We start from the raw sequence: 24,798 nt of genomic DNA, 5'->3' as shown, positions 1-24,798 counted from the left end.
GGCACGGAGAGAGAAAGAGACGAGAGAGAGAGACAGAAAGAGATAGGGAGAGACAGAGAGAGAGAGAAAAGGTGAGATGCAGAGAGAAAGAGAGGGAGACAGAGAGAGATCAGAGAGGGGCAGAGAGAGAGAGAGAGAGAGAGAGAGATGGACAGAGAGGCAGAGAGAGAGATTGACAGAGGGGGAGATTGACAGAGAGCAAGAGAGAAGGAGACGGAGAGACAGAGACCCTGGCCTTCCCACTCCCTCCCTCACTGACCCCCCCACCCCCTCCACCACTGAGCCCTCCACCCCTCCTTCAATGAACCTCTCACCCTCCCTCACTGACCCCCATCCTCTCCTTCACTACCCTCCCTTCCAATGATCCCCTACATCCCTCAATGACCTTCCCATCCCTCCCTCACTGACCCCCACCCCCTCCCTCAATGACCCCCACTTCCTGGTGACCCTGGCTGTCATTGGCCTCACCTTCTGGGCTACAGTAGCAGCATTGTTCCGGTGAGCCCAGGACAAGTCTTTGACCCTGTGGGAAAAGGAGAAACATTACTCAGAGTCTGAGAAAGCTCACTGCCCACGGCTCATTCCCAGCTCCCAACCCTCAGAAAGCTCAGGGTCACTCATTGCCAGACACTGGGTCCAGTTGTGCTCCACACACACTGGGAAGGGTATGAGCTCCCAGAGATTCACCCAAATTGCTCCAAGATTAAGGATTTTAACCACAAGTCTGGCTGGAGAAGCTGGGGCTGTTCTCCTGGGAGTGAAGGAGATCGAGGGAAGAACAGTAAAGGAGTTAAGGGTTATGGGGAGCAGGGCAGTGGGTAAGTGGAACTGAACCACTATCAGATCAGCCATGATCTTATTGAATGGGGGAGCAGGCCCGAGGGGCTGGATGGCCAACTCCTGCTCCTATTTCTTATGTTCTTATTCAATAGCAGCAGATACAATGGTGACAGCTTTAGATAAGGGAGATAAAGAGAAGCTGTTCCCATTGGCTGATCTTTACAACATTCTGTCACGTAAATGACGTTAAACTCGATATTGGAAAAACCGGACACCGATTGGCCAGCTGAATGCAGCCATATTGGAAATCTGTCTCCATGGAAATTTATCACCTCCCGTCTCTGGGTGTTAGATTCCCGCTGCCGTTCCTTCCCCATCTCCAAACTGAACACACCTGAGGACATTGCCAAAACAGCCAGAGACATGGAGAAAAATATCTACCATGCAGGCTCCAGAATGTTCTATCAGAGAGATTGAGGAAGGATCTAGAATGTTCTGTCAGAGAGATCAGGGAAGGATCTGGAATGTTCTATTGGTGAGATGGGGAGAGGATCTGGAATGTTCTATCGGAGAGAATGGGGAAGGATCTGGAATGTTCTGTCAGAGAGATTGAGGGAGGATCTGGAATGTTCTATCAGGGAGATCGGGAGAGGATCTGGAATGTTCTATCAGAGAGATCGGGGAGGATCTGGAATATTCTATCAGAAAAATCGGGGAGAGGATCTGGAATGTTCTATCAAAAAGGGGGGTGGGAACAGGTTCAGTCGAGGTTTTTGAAAGAGAATTGAACTATCGTTGGATAAAGAAAAATGGGCCATGGGCAATAGGCAGGGAGTTACACTTGATCAACTGCTCTGACTGAGAATCAGTAACCACAGAATGGGCTGAATGGTCTCATTCTGTTCTGTAACCATCCTGTGATCCTCTTCTTTTTTATATGTTTAAAGAAGATCTTGCTGTTAGTTTTGAGATTATTTACTAATTTACCCTCAGAGATTATCTTCTCTCTCTTGATTATTTTGTGGTCGTCTTTTGTTTGTTTTTAAATCTTTCCAAATCCTCCGTCTTCCCATTATTCCATAAGATTGGTCACAAAGTGAAAGCCCATTGGATACAGGGTAATATAGAAAACTGGGTCTGACAGGAAAGGGTAATAATCGATGGATGCCCTGTGAATGGAAAGTTGTTTGGAGTGGTGTTCCACAGGGCTCAGTGTTGGGACCCTTGCTGTTTGTGTTATATGTTAATGATTTGGATATGAACATGGGGGGTACGATTGGAAAATTTGCAGCCGACACAAAGATTAGCCGAATATGGATAGCGTAGAGGATAGCTTTAATCTATCGGTGTGTTGGTGGAGTGGGCGGTAAAGCGGCAGATGGATTTTAACATAGAGAAGAGTGAGGTGTTGCAGTTAGAACATAGAACACTACAGCACAAACAGGCCCTTCGACCCACAAGTTGCGCTGATCACATCTATACCTACCAGGCCATAGAACTATCTGTAACTCCCAATCCCATTAAATCCCATGTACTCATCCAGAAGTCTTTTAAAAGACCCCAGCGAGTTCGCCTCTACCACCAACGGCAGCCGATTCCACTCACTCACCACCCTCTGAGTGAAAAACTTCCCCCAAACATCTCCTCTGTACTTGCTTCCCAGCACCTTAAACCTGTGTCCTCTCATAGTGACCATTTCAGCCCTGGGAAATAGCCTCTGAGAATCCACCCTATCTATTCCTCTCAACATCTTATAAACCTCTATCAGGTCGCCTCTCAACCTTCGTCTCTTCAGGGAGAAGAGTCCCAGCTCCCTCAACCTATCTTCATAAGGCACGCCTCCCAATCCAGGCAACATCCTTGTAAATCTCCTCTGCACCCTTTCAATAGCTTCCACATCCTTCCTGTAGTGAGGCGACCAGAACTGCGCACAGTACTCCAAGTGGGGTCTGACAAGGGTCTTATGAAGTTAGGGAGGCCAAACAGATATATGGAGTACATAATGGAATATATTGAGAGGGGTAGATAAAGTGAGATATCTTGGTGTATAAATACACAGGTCCCTAAAGGCAGCAGTTTACGTAGACAAGGTTATAAAGAAGGCATATAGAATGCTTTCCTTCATTGCCAGAGGAATACAATATAACAGTAAGGACTTAACGTTGGAATCGTATAAAACACGAGTGAGTGTTAATATTTGGAGCATTGTGTGCAGTTCTGGTCACCACATTACAGGAAGGAAGTAACTGCTCTGGAAAGACTGCAGACGAGGTTCACAAGAATGTTGCCAGCGTTAGAAAAGTGTACCTACAAGGAGAGATTGGATAGGTTGAGGTAATTTTCCTTGGAACAGAGAAGGCTGAGGGGTGGTGTGATTGAGGTGTACAGAATTATCAGGGGAAGTGACAGAGTGGACAGAATAAAATTGTTTCCCTTGGTGGAGAATTCTAGAACTGATAGCTAAAGACTGATAGCCAAGTTCTGCACACATGAGAACGGCCTCAACAGGGATCTTGGGTCCATGTCACACTATCTGTAACCCCCACGACGTGCCTGGGTTTGCAAAATCTCTCTAACTGTCCTGTCTGGAGACAATACCCATCTCTTTAACCTGTGCTTAACCCTCTCTCCACTCACATTGTCTGTACCTTTAAGATCTGATTACCTGTAAAGACTCACATTCCAACCATGTTTTGTAAACTGAGTTTGTGTCTTCGTATGCCCTGTTTGTGAACAGAATTCCCACTCAGCTGACGAAGGAACAGCACTCTGAAAGCCAGTGGCTTTTGCTGCCAAATAAACCTGTTGGACTTTAACCTGGTGTTGTGAGACTTCTTACTGTGTTTACCCCAGTCCAACACCGGCATCCCCACATCAGGAGAATTTTAGATCCAGTGGACATAGATTCAAAGTGGCAGCAGGTGTAGAGGGGGCATGAGAAAGAATGTTTTTACACAGAGGGTAGTGGGTGTTTGGGATTTGCTGCCCGAGTTGGTGGTGGAGGAGGCAGAGACCCTAAGAGGACCTGGATCTGCACCTTGAGTGCTGTAAGCTACAGGGCTAAGGGCCGTGTGCAGGAAGGTGGGATTAGAAAGGGCACCTGGTGTCCTCATATCGGTATGGACGTGATGGGCTGAAGGTTTCGCTGGTTTTAACTATCCTTATTTAAGTTTAGCACAGTTGTTTCTGAGTCAGGTTCCTCACTCTCAAACGGGATAGTAAATATTCATATCTAACCGGCTGAATGACCCCGTCCTGTTTCTGAGAACGTGGGGTGTTGGGGGAGAGGTGGTGGGAATGTCTGCCAGCTCTGGGCACCCTGGGAAAATGGTCTCTACTGAATCTTCACAAACCCCAAAGCGATGACAACGCGAGGCCAGGTGTTACCTGGTCCTTACCTGTGGACACCCCAGGGCTGTGTACGGACAGTATGTGGAGCAGTCCACTCGGAGCTGTTCAAAACACTGACAAACTTCACACTGGCCGACTCGCCAACGTTCCCCCATTGAATAGGATCTGCCCTGGAACTGACAATCCTGGCACGGAGGGGTCTGACATCTGAAACAGTCACAGAGAGAGAAGCAATATGAACGGACCAATTAGGAGTTAGGGTAGGCCTTCAGGCCAATTGTGCTGAGGTTATAACTGATCAGATTGTGGTTTGACGTCAGTCTCCTGCCTGACCCAATAATATCCATCTCCCTGGTTCATCAATAATCTCTCCACGTCACACTGACCCTGACTCCACCATTCTCTGGGGAAAAAAGAGTTCCAAACACCTGTCCTCCTCCCAGAGAAATATATTCCTCAAATCCTCAATGAAGATCCATTGTTTTTAGACTGTGTCTCCTGGTCTCCCCCACACGGAAGGGGGGAGCAGGGTGTGGGTTCCACTCAGCACCCACCCTGCCACCCCCCACCCCCTCAGGATTGTTTATATTACAGTCAGATCACACCTCAATACTCTAAACTCCAATGAACTCCTGTTCAAACTTTCCTCATCCTGCCCATAGATCCCTGACAGCAGAAGGGTAGTGAAAAGGGCAGGAGGCACACTTGCCTTTAGCAATTTGATTTGATTTATTATTATCACGTGTATTAATATACAGTGCATTGTTTCCTGCATGCTCTGCAGACACAGCATATCGTAAAGATTCAGCAAGATTTCCCTCTTTTCAGAAAGATTCACATTGTGTATCAACAAGAGAATAATTGTAGCTTTTAATCATTTTCAGGATGTGGGTGATGCTGAATCAGGACAGATAGATTATCCATGGAGGGAACATTCCTACAATGCTTGCTTGAATATTGGTCATTTAAGGAGATTGATTTGATTTGATTTATCATTGTCACATGTATTAACATACAGTGAAAAGTATTGTTTCTTGCACGCTATACAGACAAAGCATACCGTTCATAAAGAAGGAAAGGAGAGAGTGCAGAATGTAGTGTTACAGTCACAGCTAGGGTGTACAGAAAGATCAACGTAATGTGAGGTAGGTCCATTCAAAAGTTTGACAGCAGCAGGGAAGAAGTAGTTCTTCAGTCGGTTGGCACGTGATCTCAGACTTTTGTACCTTTTTCCTGAGAGAAGAAGGTGGAAGAGAGAATATCCAGGGTGCATGGGGTCCTTAATTATGCTGGCTGCTTTGCCGAGGCAGCGGGAAGTGTAGACAGAGTCAATGGATGGGAGGCTGGTTTGGGTGATGGATTGGGCTACATTCATGACCTTTTGTAGTTCCTTGCAGTCTTGGGCAGAGCAGGAGCCCAGACCAAGCTGTGATACAACCAGAAAGAATGCTTTCTATGGGGCATCTGTAAAAGTTGGTGAGAGTCGTAGCTGACATGCCAAATTTCCTTAGTCTTCTAAGAAAGTAGAGGTGTTGGTGGGGCTTTCTTAACTATAGTGTCGGCATGGAGGGACCAGGTCAGGTTGTTGGTGATCTGGACATCTAAAAACATGAAGCTCTCGACCCTTTCTACTTCATTCCCATTGATGCAGACAGGGGCATGTTCTCCTTTACGCTTCCTGAAGTTGATGACAATCTCCGCTATTTTGTTGACATTGAGGGAGAGATTATTGTTGCCGCACCAGTTCACCAGATTCTCTATCTCATTCCTGTACTCTGTCTCTTCATTGTTTAAGATCCGACCCACTTCGGTGGAGTCGTCAGCAAATTTGAAAATCGAATTGGAGGGGAATTTGGCCACACAGTTATAGGTGTATAAGGAGTATAGTAGATTATATACTATATACTATACTCGTCCTCAAAGTTGTGCCGAGCTATGAACAAACTCAGGATCAAATTATCCCACTCCCTATCATTCTGGAGTGCTCCATGTGCCTATCCAATACCCGCTTGGAAGTTCCTAAAGTGTCCGACTCCACTATCACAGCAGGCAGTGTATTCCACACCCCAACCACTCTCTGAGTAAAGAATCTACTTTGGACATCCCTCCCATATCTCCCACCATGAACCTTATAGTTATAGAACCTGATCCAATTCCCTCTAGGGAATTGGATCAGGAATTGGCTAGCGGATAGGAGACAGAGGGTGGTGGTTGATGGTAAATATTCATCATGGAGTTCGGTTTCGAGTGGTGTGCCTCAGGGATCTGTTTTGGGGCCACTGCTGTTTGTAATTTTTATTAATAATCTGGATGAGGGTATAGTTGGGTGGATTAGTAAGTTTGCTGATGACACCAAAGTCGGAGGTGTGGTAGATAGTGATGAAGGGTGTCATAGTTTGCAGGAAGACTTAGACAGGTTGCAGAGCTGGGCCGAGAGGTGGCGGATGGAGTTTAATGCGGAGAAGTGTGAGGTAATTCACTTTGGTAGGAATAACAGATGTGTCGAGTATAGGGCTAACGGGAGGACTTTGAATAGTGTGGATGAACAGAGGGATCTAGGTGTATGTGTACATAGATCCCTGAAAGTTGGGAGTCAAGTAGATAAGGTTGTTAAGAAGGCATACGGTGTCTTGGCGTTTATTGGTAGGGGGATTGAATTTAGGAGTCGCAGCGTCATGTTGCAACTGTACACAACTCTGGTGCGGCCGCACTTGGAGTACTGTGTGCAGTTCTGGTCCCCACATTACAGGAAGGATGTGGAGGCTTTGGAGAGGGTGCAGAGGAGGTTTACCAGGATGTTGCCTGGTATGGAGGGGAGGTCCTATGAGGAGAGGCTGAGGGATTTGGGGTTGTTTTCGCTGGAAAGAAGGCGGCTAAGAGGGGATCTTATTGAAACATATAAGATGATTAGAGGTTTAGATAGGGTGGATAGTAATAGCCTTTTTCCTCTGATGGAGAAATCTAGCACGAGGGGGCATGGCTTTAAATTAAGGGGTGGTAGTTATAGGACGGATGTCAGGGGTAGGTTCTTTACCCAGAGGGTGGTGAGGGATTGGAATGCCCTGCCTGCTGCAGTTGTAAATGCGACTAGTTTGGGGGCGTTTAAGAGATCCGTGGATAGGTTTATGGACGAGAAGGGATTGGTTTAGGTTAGTGGGTCATTGTTTTGTAACTGGTCGGCGCAACATCGTGGGCCGAAGGGCCTGTTCTGCGCTGTAATGTTCTATGTTCTATGTTATGCCCCCTAGTAACAGCTACATCCACCCGAGGAAATAGTCTCTGCATGTCCACTCTATCAAACGCCCCCATCATCTTATAAACCTCTATTAAGTCGCCTCTTATCTTCCTCCACTTTAAAGAGAAAAGCCCCAGCTCCCTCAGCCTTTCCTCATAAGACCTACCCTCCAAACCAGGCAGCATCCTGGTAAATCTCCTCTGCACTCTCTCCAAGGCTTCCACATCCTTCTTATAGTGAGGTGACCAGAACTGAACACAATATTCCAAATGTGGTCTCACCAAGGTCCTGTACAGTTGCAGCATAACCCCACGACTTTTAAACTCAAACCCCCTGTTAATAAACACTAACACACTATAAGCCTTCTTCACGGCTCTATCCACTTGAGTGGCAACTTTCAAAGATCTGTGGATATGAACCCCAAGATCTCTCTGTTCCTCCACATTCCTCAGGACCCTGCCGTTGACCCTGCAATCTGCATTCAAGTTTTTCCTACCAAAATGAATCACCTCACACTTATCAGGGTTAAACTCCAACTGCCACTTTTCGGCCCAGCTCTGCATCCTATCAATGTCTCTTTGCAGCCTACAAGAGCCCTCCACCTCATCCACTACTCCACCAATCTTGGTGTCATCAACAAATTTACTAACCCACCCTTCAACCCCCTCTTCCAAGTCATTGATAAAAATCACAAATAGCAGAGGACCCAGCACCGACCCCTGTGGTACACCCTGTGGTAACTGGTCTCCAGTCTGAAAATTTTCCCTCCACCACCACTCTCTGTCTTCTATGCGACAGCCAGTTACTTATCCAATCAGCCAAATTTCCTTCTATCCCACACCTCCTTACTTTCTTCATGAGCCTACCATGAGGGACCCTGTCAAAGGCCTTACTGAAGTCCATGTAGACAACATCTGCTGCCCTACCCTCATCAATCATCTCCGTCACTTCCTCGATAAACTCGATCAAGTTAGTGAGACATGACCTCCCCTTCTCAAAACCAAGCCATGTTTGCCATACTTATCCTTCATCCTTACAGGAATGTGCCTGCCCCATAATTAGGGCAAATGTGAGGTGATGCATTTTGGTTGATCCAATTCAGATGGGAGCTATAACATAAATGGCTGAACCATCAGCAGCATAGAGACACAGAGAGATCTGGGAGTACAGGCCCACAGATGCTTAAAAGTGGCAGCACAGGTGGAAAAGGTGGTGAAGAAAGCATGTGGCATGCTTGCCTTCATCGCCCGGGGCATCGAGTATAAAAGTTGGAAAATTATGTTACGGTTGTACAAACCGTTGGTTAGGCCACATTTGGAATACTGTGTCCAGTTCTGGTCACCACATTGCCAAGAGGATGTAGAGGCTTTGGAGAGAGTGCAGAAAAAGTTTACCAGGATGTTGCCTGGCATGGAGGGTATTTGCTATGAGGAGAGATTTAATAAACTGGGATTATTCTCCCTGGAAAGACGGAACTGAGGGGCGACCTGATAGAAGTTTATACTATTATGATGGGTATGGATAGGATGAACAATTGGAAGTTTCTTCCCAGGGCAGAAATGACAATTACAAGGGGCACAAGTTCAAGATAAGAGGGGATGGGGTTCAGTGGAGATGTGTGGGGGGAGTTTTTTACACAGAGGGTGGTGGGAGTCTGGAATGCACTGTCCAGTGAGGCAGATACATTCGCCACATTTAAAACTTAACGGGATAGATACATGGACACATGGGAAATAGAGGGATATAAAGGGTTAGTCTAGATAGGACAATGTGATTGGTGCAGGCTTGGAGGGCTGAAGGGCCTGTTCCTGTGCTGTCTGTTCTTTGTTGTTTTTGGCCCTATACATGTAGTAAAACATTCCTATTTTATATTTAATTCCCCTTACAATAAACATCAAAATCCTGAACCCTAAAACAACGAACTTCAAATTACAGAGCCCAAGACCCAAACTGAGGGCCGTGAATCTCAGTCTGAGAACCTTCCAGAAACAATTCCCAATGCCAGCGAGGGAATTACCTTCGAGCTTTACGATAGATTCCGCGGCATGCGTTGCCATGTCCATGTTGTTTGGGGTTATTGGGGCTGCGAAATGACCACTGGACACTCTGAACACCACAGGGACCCAAACACTCACCCCACAGAGACCAACTTGACCATCCGCAGTCCACTGAGATCGGAAAAAACAAAAACATCAGGATTCAAACAGTTGGAACATAACTGGAATTCCCTTTGGATATCAGCCTCTTATCATGACTCCCCTCACTCCCCAGAATCCCCCACACTCCCCGGAATCTCGCCCATTCCCTGGAATCCCCCACACTCCCCGGAATCTCCCCCATTCCCCGGAATCCCCCAAGCTCCCCGGAATCTCCCTCACATCTCGGAACTTGCCTCGATCCTCAGTGGGTGTTTCTGGAATTTAATGCTCTCTCGTCACTCACTCGCTGCCCTGGTTCACTATCCTCACCCTATAATCTCTCCCAATAACCTCTACCCCTATAATCCTCATAACCCTCTCCCCCTCCCTCTCACTCAGCCTGAATCCCAATTCAAAACTCACACCTCGCAACCCCCAATTCCCCCTCGGGCCAAGTACCATCCATAGCCTTATATCCCATTCTGAAATTCTGACAATAACTCCCCCCATTACCCCCCACCTCACCCCCGCACGTACCCTCCATTCCCTCCCTAATCTCTAACATAATAACCCTGGACCCTGCCCTCAGACCCTCATGGTCCCATCAGTCTTTCTCCTCGTGTATTCTGGATCTCTGACACACGCGATGTCTCGGATCCTCTCTTATCCCGGATTTCTCTCGCCCTAGGCCTTGAATTCCACGATTTCCACCTTCTTACCTGAACACTCGGGGTTGTAGTAACAGGACTCCAGGTGGCCCTGTTGACAGGTACAGATCTCACAGTTCACTTTGACCAGTTGACCAGGCCAGTATTTCAGTCCGTCCACGTGACAGGGGCAGTCCGCAGGGACGACACATCGCTGGTTATCATCCAACAGCAACCCCTGGGGGCACCAGCAACCTGGACACAACACAACACAGTTCAGAGAGACTGGGAGGCACATGGGGCAAACCCAGACCTATCCTCCCTTGAGTACTTACCCCTCACCTACCCTCCCTCGAGTATTTACCCCTCACCTACCCTCCCTCCAATATTCACCCTGTGCCCACTCTCCCTCCAGTATTTACCCCTCACCTACCCTCCCTTGAGTATTTACCCCTCATCCATCTTACCCATGTAACTGTCTAAACGTTTTTTAAAAGATAAAATTGTACCCGCCTCTACTACTACCTCTGGCAGCTTGTTCCAGACACTCAGTTACATGGGTATAGAGGGATATGGGGCAAATGTGGACAATTGGGACTAGTTTAGTGGTTAAAAAAAGGGGGCAGCATGGACAAGTTGGGCCAAAGGGCCTGTTTCTGTGCTGTAAATCTCTATAATTCTATGACCTTATTTCCCAGGAGGAGGTCAGGTTTTGCCCCCTCTCTAGTCGGGCCATCCACATACTGAATGAGAAACTCTTCTTGAATACGCTCAACAAATTTCTCCATCCAACCCTCTAATCCTATGGCTCTCCCAGTCCACGTCGGGAAAATTAAAATCCCCTGCTATTACCACCCTATTTTTCTTGGAGCTATCTGTAATCTCCTTTCATATTTGCTCCTCAATTTCCCACTGACTACTTGGGGGCCTGTAGTACAAACCTATCAAAGTGATTTCCCCCTTCTTATTTCTCAGTTCTACCCACATAGACCCAGTGGGCGAACCCTTGGATATATCCCCTCTCAGTACGGCCGTGATGTTTTCCTTAATTAAAAGTACAACTCCCCCTCCTCTCTCACCTCCTGTTCTATCTTCCCTATAGCATCTGTACCCTGGAACATTGAGCTGCCAGTCCTGTCCCTCCCTTAGCCACGTTTTAGTAATTGCTACAATATCCTAGTCCCACGTACCCATCCATGCCCTGAGTTCATCTGCCTTGCCCGTCTTGCATTGAACTAAATGCAGTTTAGTCGAGACTTCCCTTGCTCTCTGTCTTGCTTTTGCCTGATCTGTCTGGCACTAGGATCACTGACACTGCCTTTACCACTTATTGCGCTCTCTTTAATTTCTGTGCTGTCCTCAAACTTCTCTTCTGTCTCCCTACTGCCAATGTAAACAATCTCTCAGCATCCACCCTGCCAAACCCACTCAGAATGTGAGATTTTTCAATGCAATCTCCGCTAATTCTAAACTCCAGCCTCTGGTCATTGGACAATCCCCTTACCCCAGGGACAAATCCAGTGAACCTTCTCTGTGCCGTCTCCAATACAATTATCATCTATTAAATGTGGAGATCAGAATGGCAGCCGGTGTTCCAGATGTGGTCCCACCAAAACCTGGAACATCTGGAGCAGATGTTATTCTTGTATTCCAATTCCCCTGGCAATAAACACCAATCTGTTATTTCCCTTCCTGGTTGCTCGCTGCACCTACACACTAACCTGCAGCAACTATTACAGATTTCACTCAAAGTATTCTACATTTCTGTTCTTACAACCGACCTGAATAACCTCTCACTTCCCCACATTATCATCCACCTGCCTTCTTGTCAGCCACTCAGTGAACCTGTCTATATCATTCTGTAATCTCTCTGTGTCCTCCCCACAGCTCACCTTCCCACCCAGCCTTGTATCAAAAGCAAACTTGGATACATCACTCGCTGTCCTTTCAGTGACATTGATTGTGAATAGTTGTGGCTCCAGAACTGACCCTGTCCTTGCTACACTCCACTAATCAGCCCAAAATTGCACAGGTAATCCCTACTCTCTGTTTTCCACTGATATATCCATGCTGATAGATTATCCTCAATCCAATAAACATTTATCCTGCATCTTGTTGAATGCGTTCAGAAATGCAGGTAAGCCACATATACTCCTTCCCTTTGATCTACCCTCCCCAAAAAACATCAAACAAGATTTCACTTTTGTAAATGTAAGTTAACTGAGTTTGATATTATAATTACATGGATACAGGAAGAGGCACGTACATGCATGGTTACACACACACACACACACACACACACACGGAGCCTTGTTTCTCAGAAACTGCACTCAGTGCCTTGCCACTCTCAATGTGTCCCTCTTCACTCTGCTTGTGATGGTCTCACTTACCCGAGAAGCAGGTCCCTCCTGGGGAGCAGCTGTTCTTTGTGCTTAACTCCGCACAGGTCAAAGGGCAGGCGGCACAATCACGCATCACAAAGTCACCAGGACAGTGCTGCTTATTTGGACAATCCTCCGGGTCACACGGAGCTACAGAAATTAAAACCAGCTTCAACAAGGTTCCCTCAAAGCAGCAAAAACAGTCATTAACATGAGGCAAAAAAAAAATCGCCAGAAAAATATCCTGAAACAGAAAGCTGCTGCAGATTCTCCTCACTCTGTGCAACCCCCGCACCCCCCTCCCCACCCCTCAGGTCAAACCTCCCCTAAAGCTACCCCCCCCAGGTCAAACCTCCCCTAAAGCCCCCCCCACAACCCCCCTCCTCCCCTTGCCCAGGTCAAACCCCCCAAAGTAACCCCTCCCACACCCAAATCAAACCTCCCCTAAAGACTACACCTCTCCCCTGGGGAAACCTCCCCTAAAGCCCCCCTTCCCCCCAGCCCTCTGACACCTTTTGCAGTTTCTCTCCAGTTAGCCTCATGCCGTCTCTGAACCTCATCCTGTGCTGGTGACCCATTTCCTGCTCCCTCCATCCAATCTCACTAATCTGCTCACATTAAAATACCCCCCGACACCCCCACCCTGACATCGTCAACCCCCACCCCACTGATTCCTCGATTGGTTATGATAAATTCTGCCTCAGTGTTGGGGGCTATCAGGGTAAATTTATGGAGTGACGGGGGTAGGGTCTGGCTGGGATTGTTGTTGGTGCAGGTTTGATGGGTTGAATGGTCTCTTTCTGTGCTGTAGGGATTCTATAAATCAGAGTGAGGTTAGTGATACTGAGCTGGCCAATCAGAGTGAGGTTAGTGATACTGAGCTGGCCAATCAGAGTGAGGTTAGTGATACTGAGCTGGCCAATCAGAGTGAGGTTAGTGATACTGAGCTGGCCAATCAGAGTGAGGTTACTGATACTGAGCTGGCCAATCAGAGTGAGGTTACTGATACTGAGCTGGCCAATCAGAGTGAGGTTACTGATACTGAGCTGGCCAATCAGAGTGAGGTTACTGATACTGAGCTGGCCAATCATCAGAGTGAGGTTACTGACATTGAGCTGGCCAATCAGAGTGAGGTTACTGATACTGAGCTGGCCAATCATCAGAGTGAGGTTACTGATACTGAGCTGGCCAATCAGAGTGAGGTTACTGATACTGAGCTGGCCAATCAGAGTGAGGTTAGTGATACTGAGCTGGCCAATCATCAGAGTGAGGTTACTGATACTGAGCTGGCCAATTAGAGTGAGGTTACTGACATTGAGCTGGCCAATCAGAGTGAGGTTACTGACATTGAGCTGGCCAATCAGAGTGAGGCTACTGACATTGAGCTGGCCAATCAGAGTGAGGCTACTGACATTGAGCTGGCCAATCAGAGTGAGGCTACTGACATTGAGCTGGCCAATCAGAGTGAGGTTACTGATACTGAGCTGGCCAATCAGAGTGAGGTTAGTGATACTGAGCTGGCCAATCAGAGTGAGGTTACTGATACTGAGCTGGCCAATCAGAGAGTGGACTTACTGATGTCCAGGGTGGCCAGTGACCCTGGCAATTCCAGACAATGTTTTCCTCCGTTTTTTGGGCCAATACATTCTCGATGACGAATCATCAGCCCCTCACAGTCCTGGGTACAGTTTGACCACAGCGTCCATTCGGTCCATTCACCATCCACTGCATAGAGGTCAAAGGTCAGAGTGAGGAATAAACACATTAACAACATCCGAGTGAAGCTGAACACAGCCTGGCTAAAGCTGACCAGGAGTGGATGCAGGTCTGCGTGGTTAATCGGTCAAATAGAGAAGGTTATTGAAGGCCTTGGAGAGGGTGTGGAGGGAGATTTGCTCAAATGTTCTCAGGCAGGGGGTGGGGGTCAGGGAGGCAGTGGGAGATGTGGGAGAGGGAGAGGGAGAGGGGGCGGAGAGAGAGGTGGGACAGGAGAGGGGGCAGAGGGGAAGGTGGGATGGGAGAGGGGGCAGAGGGGAAGGTGGGGTGGGAGAGGGGGCAGAGGGAGAGGGGGCAGAGGGGAAGGTGGGATGGGAGAGGGGGCAGAGGGGAAGGTGGGGTGGGAGAGGGGGCAGAGGGAGAGGTGGGGTGGGAGAGGGGGCAGAGGGAGAGGTGGGATAGGAGGGGGGGCAGAGGGAGAGGTGGGGTGGGAGGGGGCAGAGGGAGAGGTGGGGTGGGAGAGGGGGCAGAGGGAGAGGTGGGGTGGGAGAGGGGGCAGAGGGAGAGGTGGGGTGGGAGAGGGGGCAGAGGGAGAGGTGGGGTGGGAGAGGGAGCAGAGGGAGAGGGGAGAGAGGGGGCAGAGGGGAAGGTGGGGTGGGAGAGGGAGCAGAGGGGAAGGTGGGGTGGGGGTGGGAGAGGGGGAGGTGGGATAGGAGAAGGGCAGAGGGAGAGGTGGGATGGGAGAGGGGGCAGAGGGGGTGGTGGGACGGGAGAGGGGGCAGAGGGGGTGGTGGGACGGGAGAGGGGGCAGAGGGGGAGGCAGGGGAATGGGGGAGGAGGCAGTGGGAGAGGTGGGATGGGAGAGGGTCAGAGGGAGAGGTGGGGTGGGAGAGGGGACAGAGGGAGAGGTGGGGTGGGAGAGGGGACAGAGGGAGAGGTGGGATGGGAGAGGGAGAGGTGGGATGGGAGAGGGAGCAGAGGGAGAGGTGGGATGGGAGAGGGGGCAGAGGGGGTGGTGGGACAGGAGAGGGGGCAGAGGGGGAGGAGGCAGAGGGGGAGGCAGGGGAATGGGAGAGGGGGAGGGGGACAGGGTGGAGAAATTTAATTAAAATATTAAAAATCTGGAAGGGTTTACAGAGAGCAAATCAGGAGAAAGTGCTTCCAGTGGCAGGAGGGAGACAGATCATGGATTGAAGAGAATCGGGGAATTGGAGGTGAGGAAATTCCTTACTCAGTGAGTTTTATAATCTGGAATACTCTGTCTGAAAAGGACGCTGGAAGATTCAATAGGAACTTGTAAAGTAGAACTGGAGAAATATGGGTAATGGAAGGGTAAATTTACAGGGGGAAAGAACGGGGCGGGGGAAAGAACGGGGCGGGGGAAAGAACGGGGCGGGGGAAAGAACGGGGCGGGGGAAAGAACGGGGCGGGGGAAAGAACGGGGCTTGGGGGTTTCTTTCAGGTAAGAACGGGGTGAGGGAATGATATTAATCAGACAAATCATTAAACAGGCCAATAGCAGCGATTCAGGAAGGCAGCTCACCATCACCTTCTCAAGGGTAAACAGGGATGGGCAATAAATACTGGCCAACCACCGACACCCATGTCCCAAGATGTATAAGAAAAAGCTGGAATGGATAGTACACAGAACACTACAGCACAAACAGGCCCTTCGGCCCACGAGTTGCGCCGATCACATCAACACCTACCAATCCATAGACCTATCTATAACCCCCAATCCCACTAAATCCCATATACTCATCCAGAAGTTTTTTAAAAGACCCCAGCGAGTTCGCCTCCACCACCACTGACGGCAGCCAATTCCATTCACTCACCACCCTCTGAGTGAAAAACTTACCCCTAACATCACTTCTGTACTTTCCTCCCCGCACCTTAAATCTGTGTCCTCTCGTAGCGACCATTTCAACCCGGGGAAATAGCCTCTGAGAATCCACCCTATCTATTCCACTCAACATTTTATAAACCTCTATCAGGTCGCCTCTCAACCTTCGTCTCTCCAGGGAGAAGAGTCCCAGCTCCCCCAACCTATCTTCATAAGGCATGCCTCCCAATCCAGGCAACATCCTTGTAAATCTCCTCTGTACCCTTTCAATAGCTTCTACAGATAGTATGGGTTGAATGGACTCCTGTGCTGTGTCCGTGCTGCCAGCAGGAATGGTTAGTGTCGGGGTACATTGTGAGGGACAATAACACTCTGTATGAAATGGTCTCAGTGGACATTTGTCCTGATGTGGATTGTGACAGTCAGACCTGGTCCACACAGCAGGAAGTGAGGCATCATTCCCGCTCTCCCACACTCCCTGTCATTCCCAAATCCCAGCCAGTCAGATAGCAACTTACCGGGACAGGCCTGGGTGAAGCACTGCTGTGTCTGCACATTGTGTCCTCTGCACTGCCGGAGCAGATCGGTGGATGTATTGACACAGACGCGTTGTCGGGATTGGATTCCAGCTGCACAGGTTTGGCTGCAGACACTCCACAGTCCCCACGGGGACCACACTCCACAGTTCAGCTCATCCACAGTCATCCTGCCCATTTCTCCAGAGCTGTCTTTACAGTCACCAACTCCATCACAAACCTACAGCAGAACCATTGAAATAATCCAAAACTCTCAGGAGAATACTCAAAACCCAAATCAGTTTCAGACAGTGGCTGTTCGCCTGGGTGAGGTATCAGCTCTGCAGGTTCAATCACAGACACTCAGCAATGAGAGAACAGTGCTGGAAAATCGATTCCACAATCCACAAACACATTGTCCACAAGAACTCTTCACCATTCCAGAATAATCCTGGGACATAACAATTACTCTCAGTGTCACACCTCCTTAAAGCCCAAAGCCCTCCCTCTGACCCCACCTCCAATCCATGGTTAACCTCTCTGTCACTAAGATTCAGAGCAACCAATCACTCTCTGTCTCTCTGAATAATAACAGTAAAAAATCTCACAAACACCAGGTTAAAGTCCAACAGGTTTATTTGGTAGCAGGATCTTTCAGAGCCCTGCTCCTCACCTGACTCACCTGATGAAGAAGCAGTGCTCCGAAAGCTTGTGCTACCAAATAAACCCGTTGGACTTTAACCTGGTGTTGTGAGACTTCTTACTGTGTTTACCCCAGCCCAACACCGGCATCTGCACCTAATGCTTATCTCTGAATTATGGAATGAACACAGATAAGAATGTTGCCATTCTGCCCATTCTCTCTGAATTTTATTCATTCCCACGACATGGGCATCATTGCTGGCCAGCATCTATTGCCCATCCCAAAGTACCCTTGAGAAGGAGATGGTGAGCTGCCTTCTTAAAACACTACAGACCACATGTGGTGTAGGTACACTCACTGTGTTGTTAGGGAGGAAGTTCAACCTCATTTTCAAATCCCTCCATGGTTCACCCCTCCCTATCTCTGTAACCTCCTCCAGTCCCTACACCCCCTCTCTTCTCTTCACCTCCTCCAGCCCTTCCCTATCTCTGTAACCTCCTCCAGCCCCTTCACCCCTCCCTATCCCTGTAAACTCCACCAGCCACTATACGTCTCCCTATCGCTGTAACCTCCTCCAGCCACTACAGCTCTCCTATCTCTGTAACCTCCTCCAGCCCCTACACCCCTATGGAATTTAATTCAGATAAATGTGGGGTGATGAATTTTGGTAGATTGAACCAGGGCAGGACTTACTCAGTTAATGGTAGGGCACTGGGGAGAGTTACAGAACAAAGAGATCTAGGAGTACATAGAACATAACAGCGCAGAACAGGCCCTTCGGCCCACGATGTTGCGCCGACCAGTTAAAAAACAATGACCCTCTAACCTAAACCAAACCCTTTCCATCCATAAACCTATCCACGGATCTCTTAAACGCCCCCAAACTAGGCGCATCCACAACTGCAGCAGGCAGGGCATTCCAATCCCTCACCACCCTCTGGGTAAAGAACCTACCTCTGACATCCGTCCTATAACTACCACCCCTTAATTTAAAGCTATGCCCCCTCGTGCTAGTTTTCTCTATCCGAGGAAAAAGGCTATCACTGTCCACCCTATCCAAACCTCTGATCATCTTATATGTTTCAATAAGGTCCCCTCGCAGCCGCCTTCTTTCTAATAGATAAAGGATAGAGGATTGGTTGTCAAAAAGGAGGCAGAGAGTGGGGGTCAACGGGTGCTATTCGGATTGGCGGTTGGTGACTAGTGGAGTGCCCCAGGGGTCGGTGCTAGGGCCTCAGCTTTTTACCATTTATATAGATGATCTGGAGGAGGGAACCGAGTGTAGGGTGTCGAAATTTGCTGATGACACCAAGATTGGGGGAACGGCAAATTGCGCAGAGGGTGTGGAGAGTCTGCAGAAGGATCTAGATAGGCTGGGCGAATGGGCCAGGAAATGGCAAATGGAATTTAATGTTGGCAAGTGTGAGGTGGTCCACTTTGGTAGGAATAATGGTAGGAAGGACTATTACTTACATGGCGAAAAACTGCAGCAGGCGACGGTGCAGAGGGACCTCGGGGTCCTTGTGCATGAGTCGCAAAAACCCAGCTTGCAGGTGCAGCATGTGGTCAGGAAGGCGAATGGGATGCTGGCCTTCATAGCGAGGGGGATTGAATATAAAAGTAGGGAGGTCTTGCTGCAGCTGTATAGGGCATTGGTGAGGCCGCAGCTGGAGTACTGTGTGCAGTTTTGGGCGCCGCACCTGCGCAAAGATATTTTGGCCTTGGAGGGAGTGCAGAGGAGGTTTACTAGGCTGATACCGGAGTTGAGGGGGTTGAGCTATGACGAGAGGCTGAATAAACTAGGCTTGTACTCGTTAGAGTTTAGAAGAATGAGGGGAGATCTCATTGAGACGTATAAGATGATGAATGGGGTGGATAGGATAGAGGTGGAGAGACTCTTCCCGCTCAAAAAAGACAGTAGGACTAGGGGGCACAGCCTCAAGATAAAGGGGGGGGCGGTTTAGAACGGAGTTGAGGAGGAACTTCTTCACTCAAAGGATGGTGAATCTCTGGAATTCTCTGCCCGTTGAAGTGGTGGAGGCTGCCTCGCTAAATATTTTTAAAACGCGGGTTGATGGGTTTTTGATAAGAGAGGGGATTAAGGGTTATGGGGAGAGGGCGGGAAAGTGGAACTGAGCCACGACAGATCAGCCATGATCTTATTGAATGGCGGGGCAGGCTCGAAGGGCTAGATGGCCTACTCCTGCTCCTATTTCTTATGTTCTTATGTTCTTAATGAGAACAACCTCAAATCCCTCAGTCTCTCCTCATAGGACCTCCCCTCCATACCAGGCAACATCCTGGTAAACCTCCTCTGCATCCTCTCCAAAGCCTCCACATCCTTCCTATAATGTGGGGACCAGAACTGCACACAATACTCCAAGTGCGGACGCACCAGAGTTTTGTACAGTTGCAACATGATGCTGCTGCTCTTAAATTCAATCCCCCTACCAATAAACTCCAAGACACCGTATGCCTTCCTAACAACCCTATCTACTTGATTCCCAACTTTCAGGGATCTATGTACACATACACCTAGATCCCTCTGTTCATCCACACTATTCAGAGTCCTACCGTTAGCCCTATACTCTACACAACCATTATTCCTGCCAAAGTGAATTACCTCACACTTTTCCGCATTAAACTCCATCCTCCACCTCTTGGCCCAGCTCTGCAACTTGACCAAGTCTCCCTGTAGACTAAGACACCCTTCCTCACTATCTACCACACCTCCGACTTTGGTGTCATCAGCAAATTTACTAATCCACCCAGCTATACCCTCATTCAGATCATTTATAAAAATTACAAACAGCAGTGGCCCCAAAACAGATCCCTGAGGCACACCACTCGTAACTGAACTCCATGTTCTATGTTCTATGTTCCATGTCGAATACAATACTGTCCAGTTTACAACCCTGTAACCCAGTGTTCTCCACAGCTATATCCATGTCCCCCTGCGTGAACACCGAAGAGAAATATTGGTTCAATGCCTCTCCAATCTCTTCTGGTTCCACACACAAATTCCCACTGCTGTCTCTAACTGGCCCTAATCTTGCCCTAACCAACCTTTTGTTCTTAACATATCTATAGAACGCCTTAGGATTCTCCTTAATCCTATCAGCCAAAGTCTTCTCATGTCCTCTTTTAGCCCTTTTTAACTCTCTCTTTAACTCCCTCCTAGCCAATCTAAAGCTCTCTAGTGCACTATCTGAGCCCTCAAGTCTCATCCGGACATAAGCCTCCTTTTTCTTTTTAACCAGTGAATCAACTTTCCTAGTGCACCATGGTTCCCTAGCTCGACCAATGCCTCCTTGCCTGACAGGGACATACATATCAAGGACTCGCAGTAGCTGCTCCTTGAAAAAACTCCACATTACAGGTTCATAGCTCCTTGAAAGTAGAGTTACAGGCGGACAGAGTGGTGAAGAAGGCATTTAGCATGCTTGGTTTCATCAGTCAGAACATTGAATACAGGAGTTGGGACGTCTTGTTGAAGCTGGGGCAGCATGGTGGCACAGTGGTTAACACTGTTGTCTCAGAGCGACAGAATCCCAGGTTCAATTCCTGGCTCAGGTCACTGTCCATGTGGATTTTGCACTTTTTCCCTGCGTCTGCGTGTGCTTCCTCCAGGTGCTCCAGTTTCCTCCCACATTCTGAAAGACATGCTGGTTAAGTGCATTGACCCAGACGGTGGCGACTAGGGGAATTTCACAGTAACTTCATTGCAATGTTAATGTAAGCCTTACTTGTGACACTAATAAATAAACTTAACTTATACTTTAAGTTGTACAAGACATTGGTAAGGCCACACTTGGAATACTGTGTACAGTTCTGGTCACCCTATTATAGAGAGGATATTATTAAACTAGAAAGAGTGCAGAAAAGATTTACTAGGATGCTACCGGGACTTGATGGATTGAGTTATAAGGAGAGGCTGGATAGACTGGAACTTTTTCCTCTGGAGCGTAGGAGGCTGAGGGGTGATCTTGTAGAGGTCTATAAAGTAATGAGGGGCACAGATCAGCTAGATAGTCAATATCTTTTCCCAAAGTTAGGGGAGTCTAAAACTAGAGGGTACAGGTTTAAGGTGAGAGGGGAGAGATACAAAAGTGTCCAGAGGGACAATTTTTTCACACAGAAGGTGGTGAGTGTCTGGAACAAGCTGCCAGAGGTAGTAGTAGAGGCAGGTACAATTTTATCTTTTAAAAAGCATTTAGACAGTTACATGGGTATGATGGGTATAAAGAGATATGGGCCAAATGCTGGCAATTGGGATTAGCTGTTAAAAACTGGGCAGCATGGACAAGTTGTAAACCTCAATGACTCTATAGCTGGTCTCTCTCAGGAACTCTAGCCTGAGAAGCAGCTAAGGAATTGTGGGAGAAATGTCTCTTTAACCTGTCCCACAATTCCCCGAAATATCTGTGCTCTAATTCTAGTCTTGTGCCTTCAGCTCCCTGGGCGCCAAGCTCTGGAATTCCCTCACCGAGTCTTTGTACTTCCATCTTGTGTGTTCAGAATGATGACGGGTATGAAAATGAAAGATGCGGGGAGTTGGCAGGGTAGATACTGAGAAAATCTTCCCCCTCATGAGAAAGATGAGAAACCATTTAAACATTAGGAGTCTCCCATTTCAGAGAGAGATGAGAAGAATCTCATTCTGACAAAGGGGTGTGGAGGCAGAGTCACAGTATATTTTAACCACAGACCTAGATTGTCTCCCATATTAACCAAGATTCGAACGTTATTGAGTGTGGCAGGAATGTGGAGATGAAACCAAAATCAGATCAGCCGTGATCATAATGAATGATGGAGTAGGATTGACGGGCTGAATGGTTATTCCTGCTCCTCATTCATAATTGCATATTTGATTTGATTTATTATTGCAGGCCTACAGGGAAAGGGAGCTGGAGTGGCATGTGGTGGGTTGTTCCTTCAGAGTGTGACGATATTGTGCTTTAATAAATGTATTTTAATTGTGTTTCTCTAAAGGTTTTTCAAGCAAGTCCAAGCATTTTAATGGCACTGTTTTGTCTGTAACCAGTGTTCTCTAATTGTCACTGAAACAGTATAAAGAACATTACTGCACAGGAACAGGTCCTTCAGCCCTCCAAGCCTACACCGATCATATGTTCCTAACTAGACCATCTGTTTGTATCCCTCTATTCCCTGCCTGTTCATGTGGCTATCTAAAGAAATCTTAATCAATCCCAGCATGTCTGCCTCAGCCACCTTGCTTGGCAGTGCATTCCAGGCCCCCACCACCCTCTCTGTAAAATACATCCCCCACATATCCATATTGAACCTTGCCCCCCTCACCTTGAACCTGTGACCCTTTGTGTTTGTCATTTCTGACCTGGGAAAAAGCTTCCAACTATTCCCCCTATCAATGACCTTCCTAATTTTATACACCTCTATTAGGTCTCCCCTCATCCTCCATCTTTCCAGGGAGATTAACCCCAGTTTACCCAATCTCTGCTCATAGCTAAGACCCTCCATACCAGGCAACATCCTGGTAAACGTCCTCTGCACTCTCTCCAAAGCCTCCACATCCTTCTGGTAGTGCAGCGACCAGAACTGGACGCAGTATTCCAAATGTGGCCTAACCAATGTTCTATATAACTGTAACATCATATGCCAACTTTTATACTCTATGCCCCGTCCAATAAAGGCAAGCATGCCATATACCTTCTTCACCACTCTCTCCACCTGTGCTGCCACCTTTAAGGATGAGTGGATTTGCATACCCAGGTCCCTGTGTGTCAGTACTCCTGATGGTTCTGCCATTTATTTTGTATAGCTCCTCCCTACATTAGATCCACCAAAATGTATCACTTCACACTTGTCTGGATTAAATTCCATCTGCCATTTCTCCGCCTAATTTTCCAGCCTAATTGTGACATTGTGTTTATTTTTAATCTGGTCTAATGCAGTGTCCTGGGGTTTTATGATCCTTTTGGAATTGCTGGGTGGAGCATGATTGACAGGTCAGGTGATACCTGGGGATAGTTTTTCTTCCCCACAGAAAAGTCCAAGTTCTTAATTTCAGTTTAGTTGTTGTTAGAAGCTGGTCGGAGCAGACAGCTCTCCATCTCTCTTTCTGTCTCTCTCTCTCTCTCTCCAGATACTTTTGGAAAGTTCCAGGACTGGGAAGTCTCAGAGATTTAATCCAGCATCCAAAGGACCAGTTCACAGCAGGGGTTAAAAAGCTGAAAAGCCAGCATCATGTGAGCATACTCGCTTTCTGTGCCAAGCCTAGAAAGGGGTGTATGATTGTGGGACGGTTTGTGACTTGGAACATCAGAGAGTTATCAGCTGTTATAGAACATAGAACATAGAACATTACAGCGCAGAACAGGCCCTTCGGCCCACGATGTTGCGCCGACCAGTTACAAAAACAATGACCCACGAGCCTATACCAATCCCTTTTCGTCCATAAACCTATCCAGAGATCTCTTAAACGCCCCCAAACTAGACGCATTTACAACTGCAATGGTTTGTATCATGTTTAATTTCTGTAAAAATTGGTAAAAGATTTGATAATTTGTTTTGTAATATTCTAACTGTGTTCTTAAATAAATGTTGTTTGATGAAAGTTTCCGAGTGGGTCACTGAATCACACCTGGAGTGATACAGCTTATCTCACACCTGTACCAAAATCAAATGTAAATCTTAGGGTCTGGGCTAACTTCATAAAACATCTTGGAGTTTTTGGCCTGGGTCTTTAACACTGGAATGACACGGATAGGATGGGCTGAAGAGTCTCCCTGTCTGCTGTAAATAATCTGAAACTCCTTTCAGACATTCATTCAAACCGATCTCTAACCAGATTTTATTTCATGGTGTTCCTGGGCCAGCTCGGGATGTTTTGCTGGATTAATGGGTGCTATATAAATGTAAGTTGTTGTTGAGATCAGAGAGTTGACGAAATCACCAGGGTTTGCTGCAAAGACACAGAATTCACCTCATACCTGTGTAAAGGTGATACAACTGCCATCAGCACAGGAATACTCGGAACATCCGGGCCGTGTCCCGTTCCTCTCTGCCGGCGTCTCCGTGGGGAGCGGAAACTCTGCAAATAATAAACACATCAAAACAACTCACTGACCAATCACAGCCCATCAAATCGGGGGGAGGGGGGGGGGGGGGGATGGGGGAAGGATAGTCGGTGGGGGGGATGGGGGAAGGATAGTCGGGGGGGGTGGGGGGAAGGATAGTCGGGGGGGGCTGGGGGAAGGATAGTCGGGGGGGGGGGAAGGATAGTCGGGGGGGGGGGAAGGATAGTCGGGGGAGGGAAGGATAGTCGGGGGAGGGAAGGATAGTCGGGGGAGGGAAGGATAGTCGGGGGGGGGAAGGATAGTCGGGGGAGGGAAGGATAGTCGGGGGAGGGAAGGATAGTCGGGGGGGGGGGGGAAGGATAGTCGGGGGGGGGAAGGATAGTCGGGGGGGGGGAAGGATAGTCGGGGGGGGGAAGGATAGTCGGGGGGGGGGAAGGATAGTCGGGGGGGGAAGGATAGTCGGGGGGGGGGAGGATAGTCGGGGGGGAAGG

General features: G+C 48.2%; 1 protein-coding gene across 1 annotated transcript in view; it reads right to left on the bottom strand.

The window, feature by feature from the left end:
- Positions 1-24,321, bottom strand: part of sspo (SCO-spondin) — a gene marked incomplete at its 5' end in the record, with an annotated part of 592,643 nt that extends 568,322 nt beyond the window's left edge. The window contains 8 exons of the mRNA XM_080183006.1: positions 469-523; positions 4,179-4,338; positions 9,384-9,534; positions 10,224-10,406; positions 12,542-12,682; positions 14,108-14,257; positions 16,610-16,847; positions 24,221-24,321. Of these exons, the coding sequence (XP_080039132.1) occupies positions 469-523; positions 4,179-4,338; positions 9,384-9,534; positions 10,224-10,406; positions 12,542-12,682; positions 14,108-14,257; positions 16,610-16,847; positions 24,221-24,321 (1,179 nt within the window). The remainder of the gene's footprint in view (positions 1-468; positions 524-4,178; positions 4,339-9,383; positions 9,535-10,223; positions 10,407-12,541; positions 12,683-14,107; positions 14,258-16,609; positions 16,848-24,220) is intronic.
- Positions 24,322-24,798: the final 477 nt, after the last annotated feature.

Source organism: Carcharhinus amblyrhynchos, unplaced genomic scaffold (assembly GCF_965287045.1).
Source record: "Carcharhinus amblyrhynchos unplaced genomic scaffold, sCarAmb.v2.hapA chromosome_114, whole genome shotgun sequence".
Classification (NCBI taxonomy): Eukaryota; Metazoa; Chordata; class Chondrichthyes; order Carcharhiniformes; family Carcharhinidae; genus Carcharhinus; species Carcharhinus amblyrhynchos.
The sequence above is the reverse complement of the archived record's forward strand: the minus strand, read 5'-3'. Positions and strand labels throughout refer to the sequence as shown.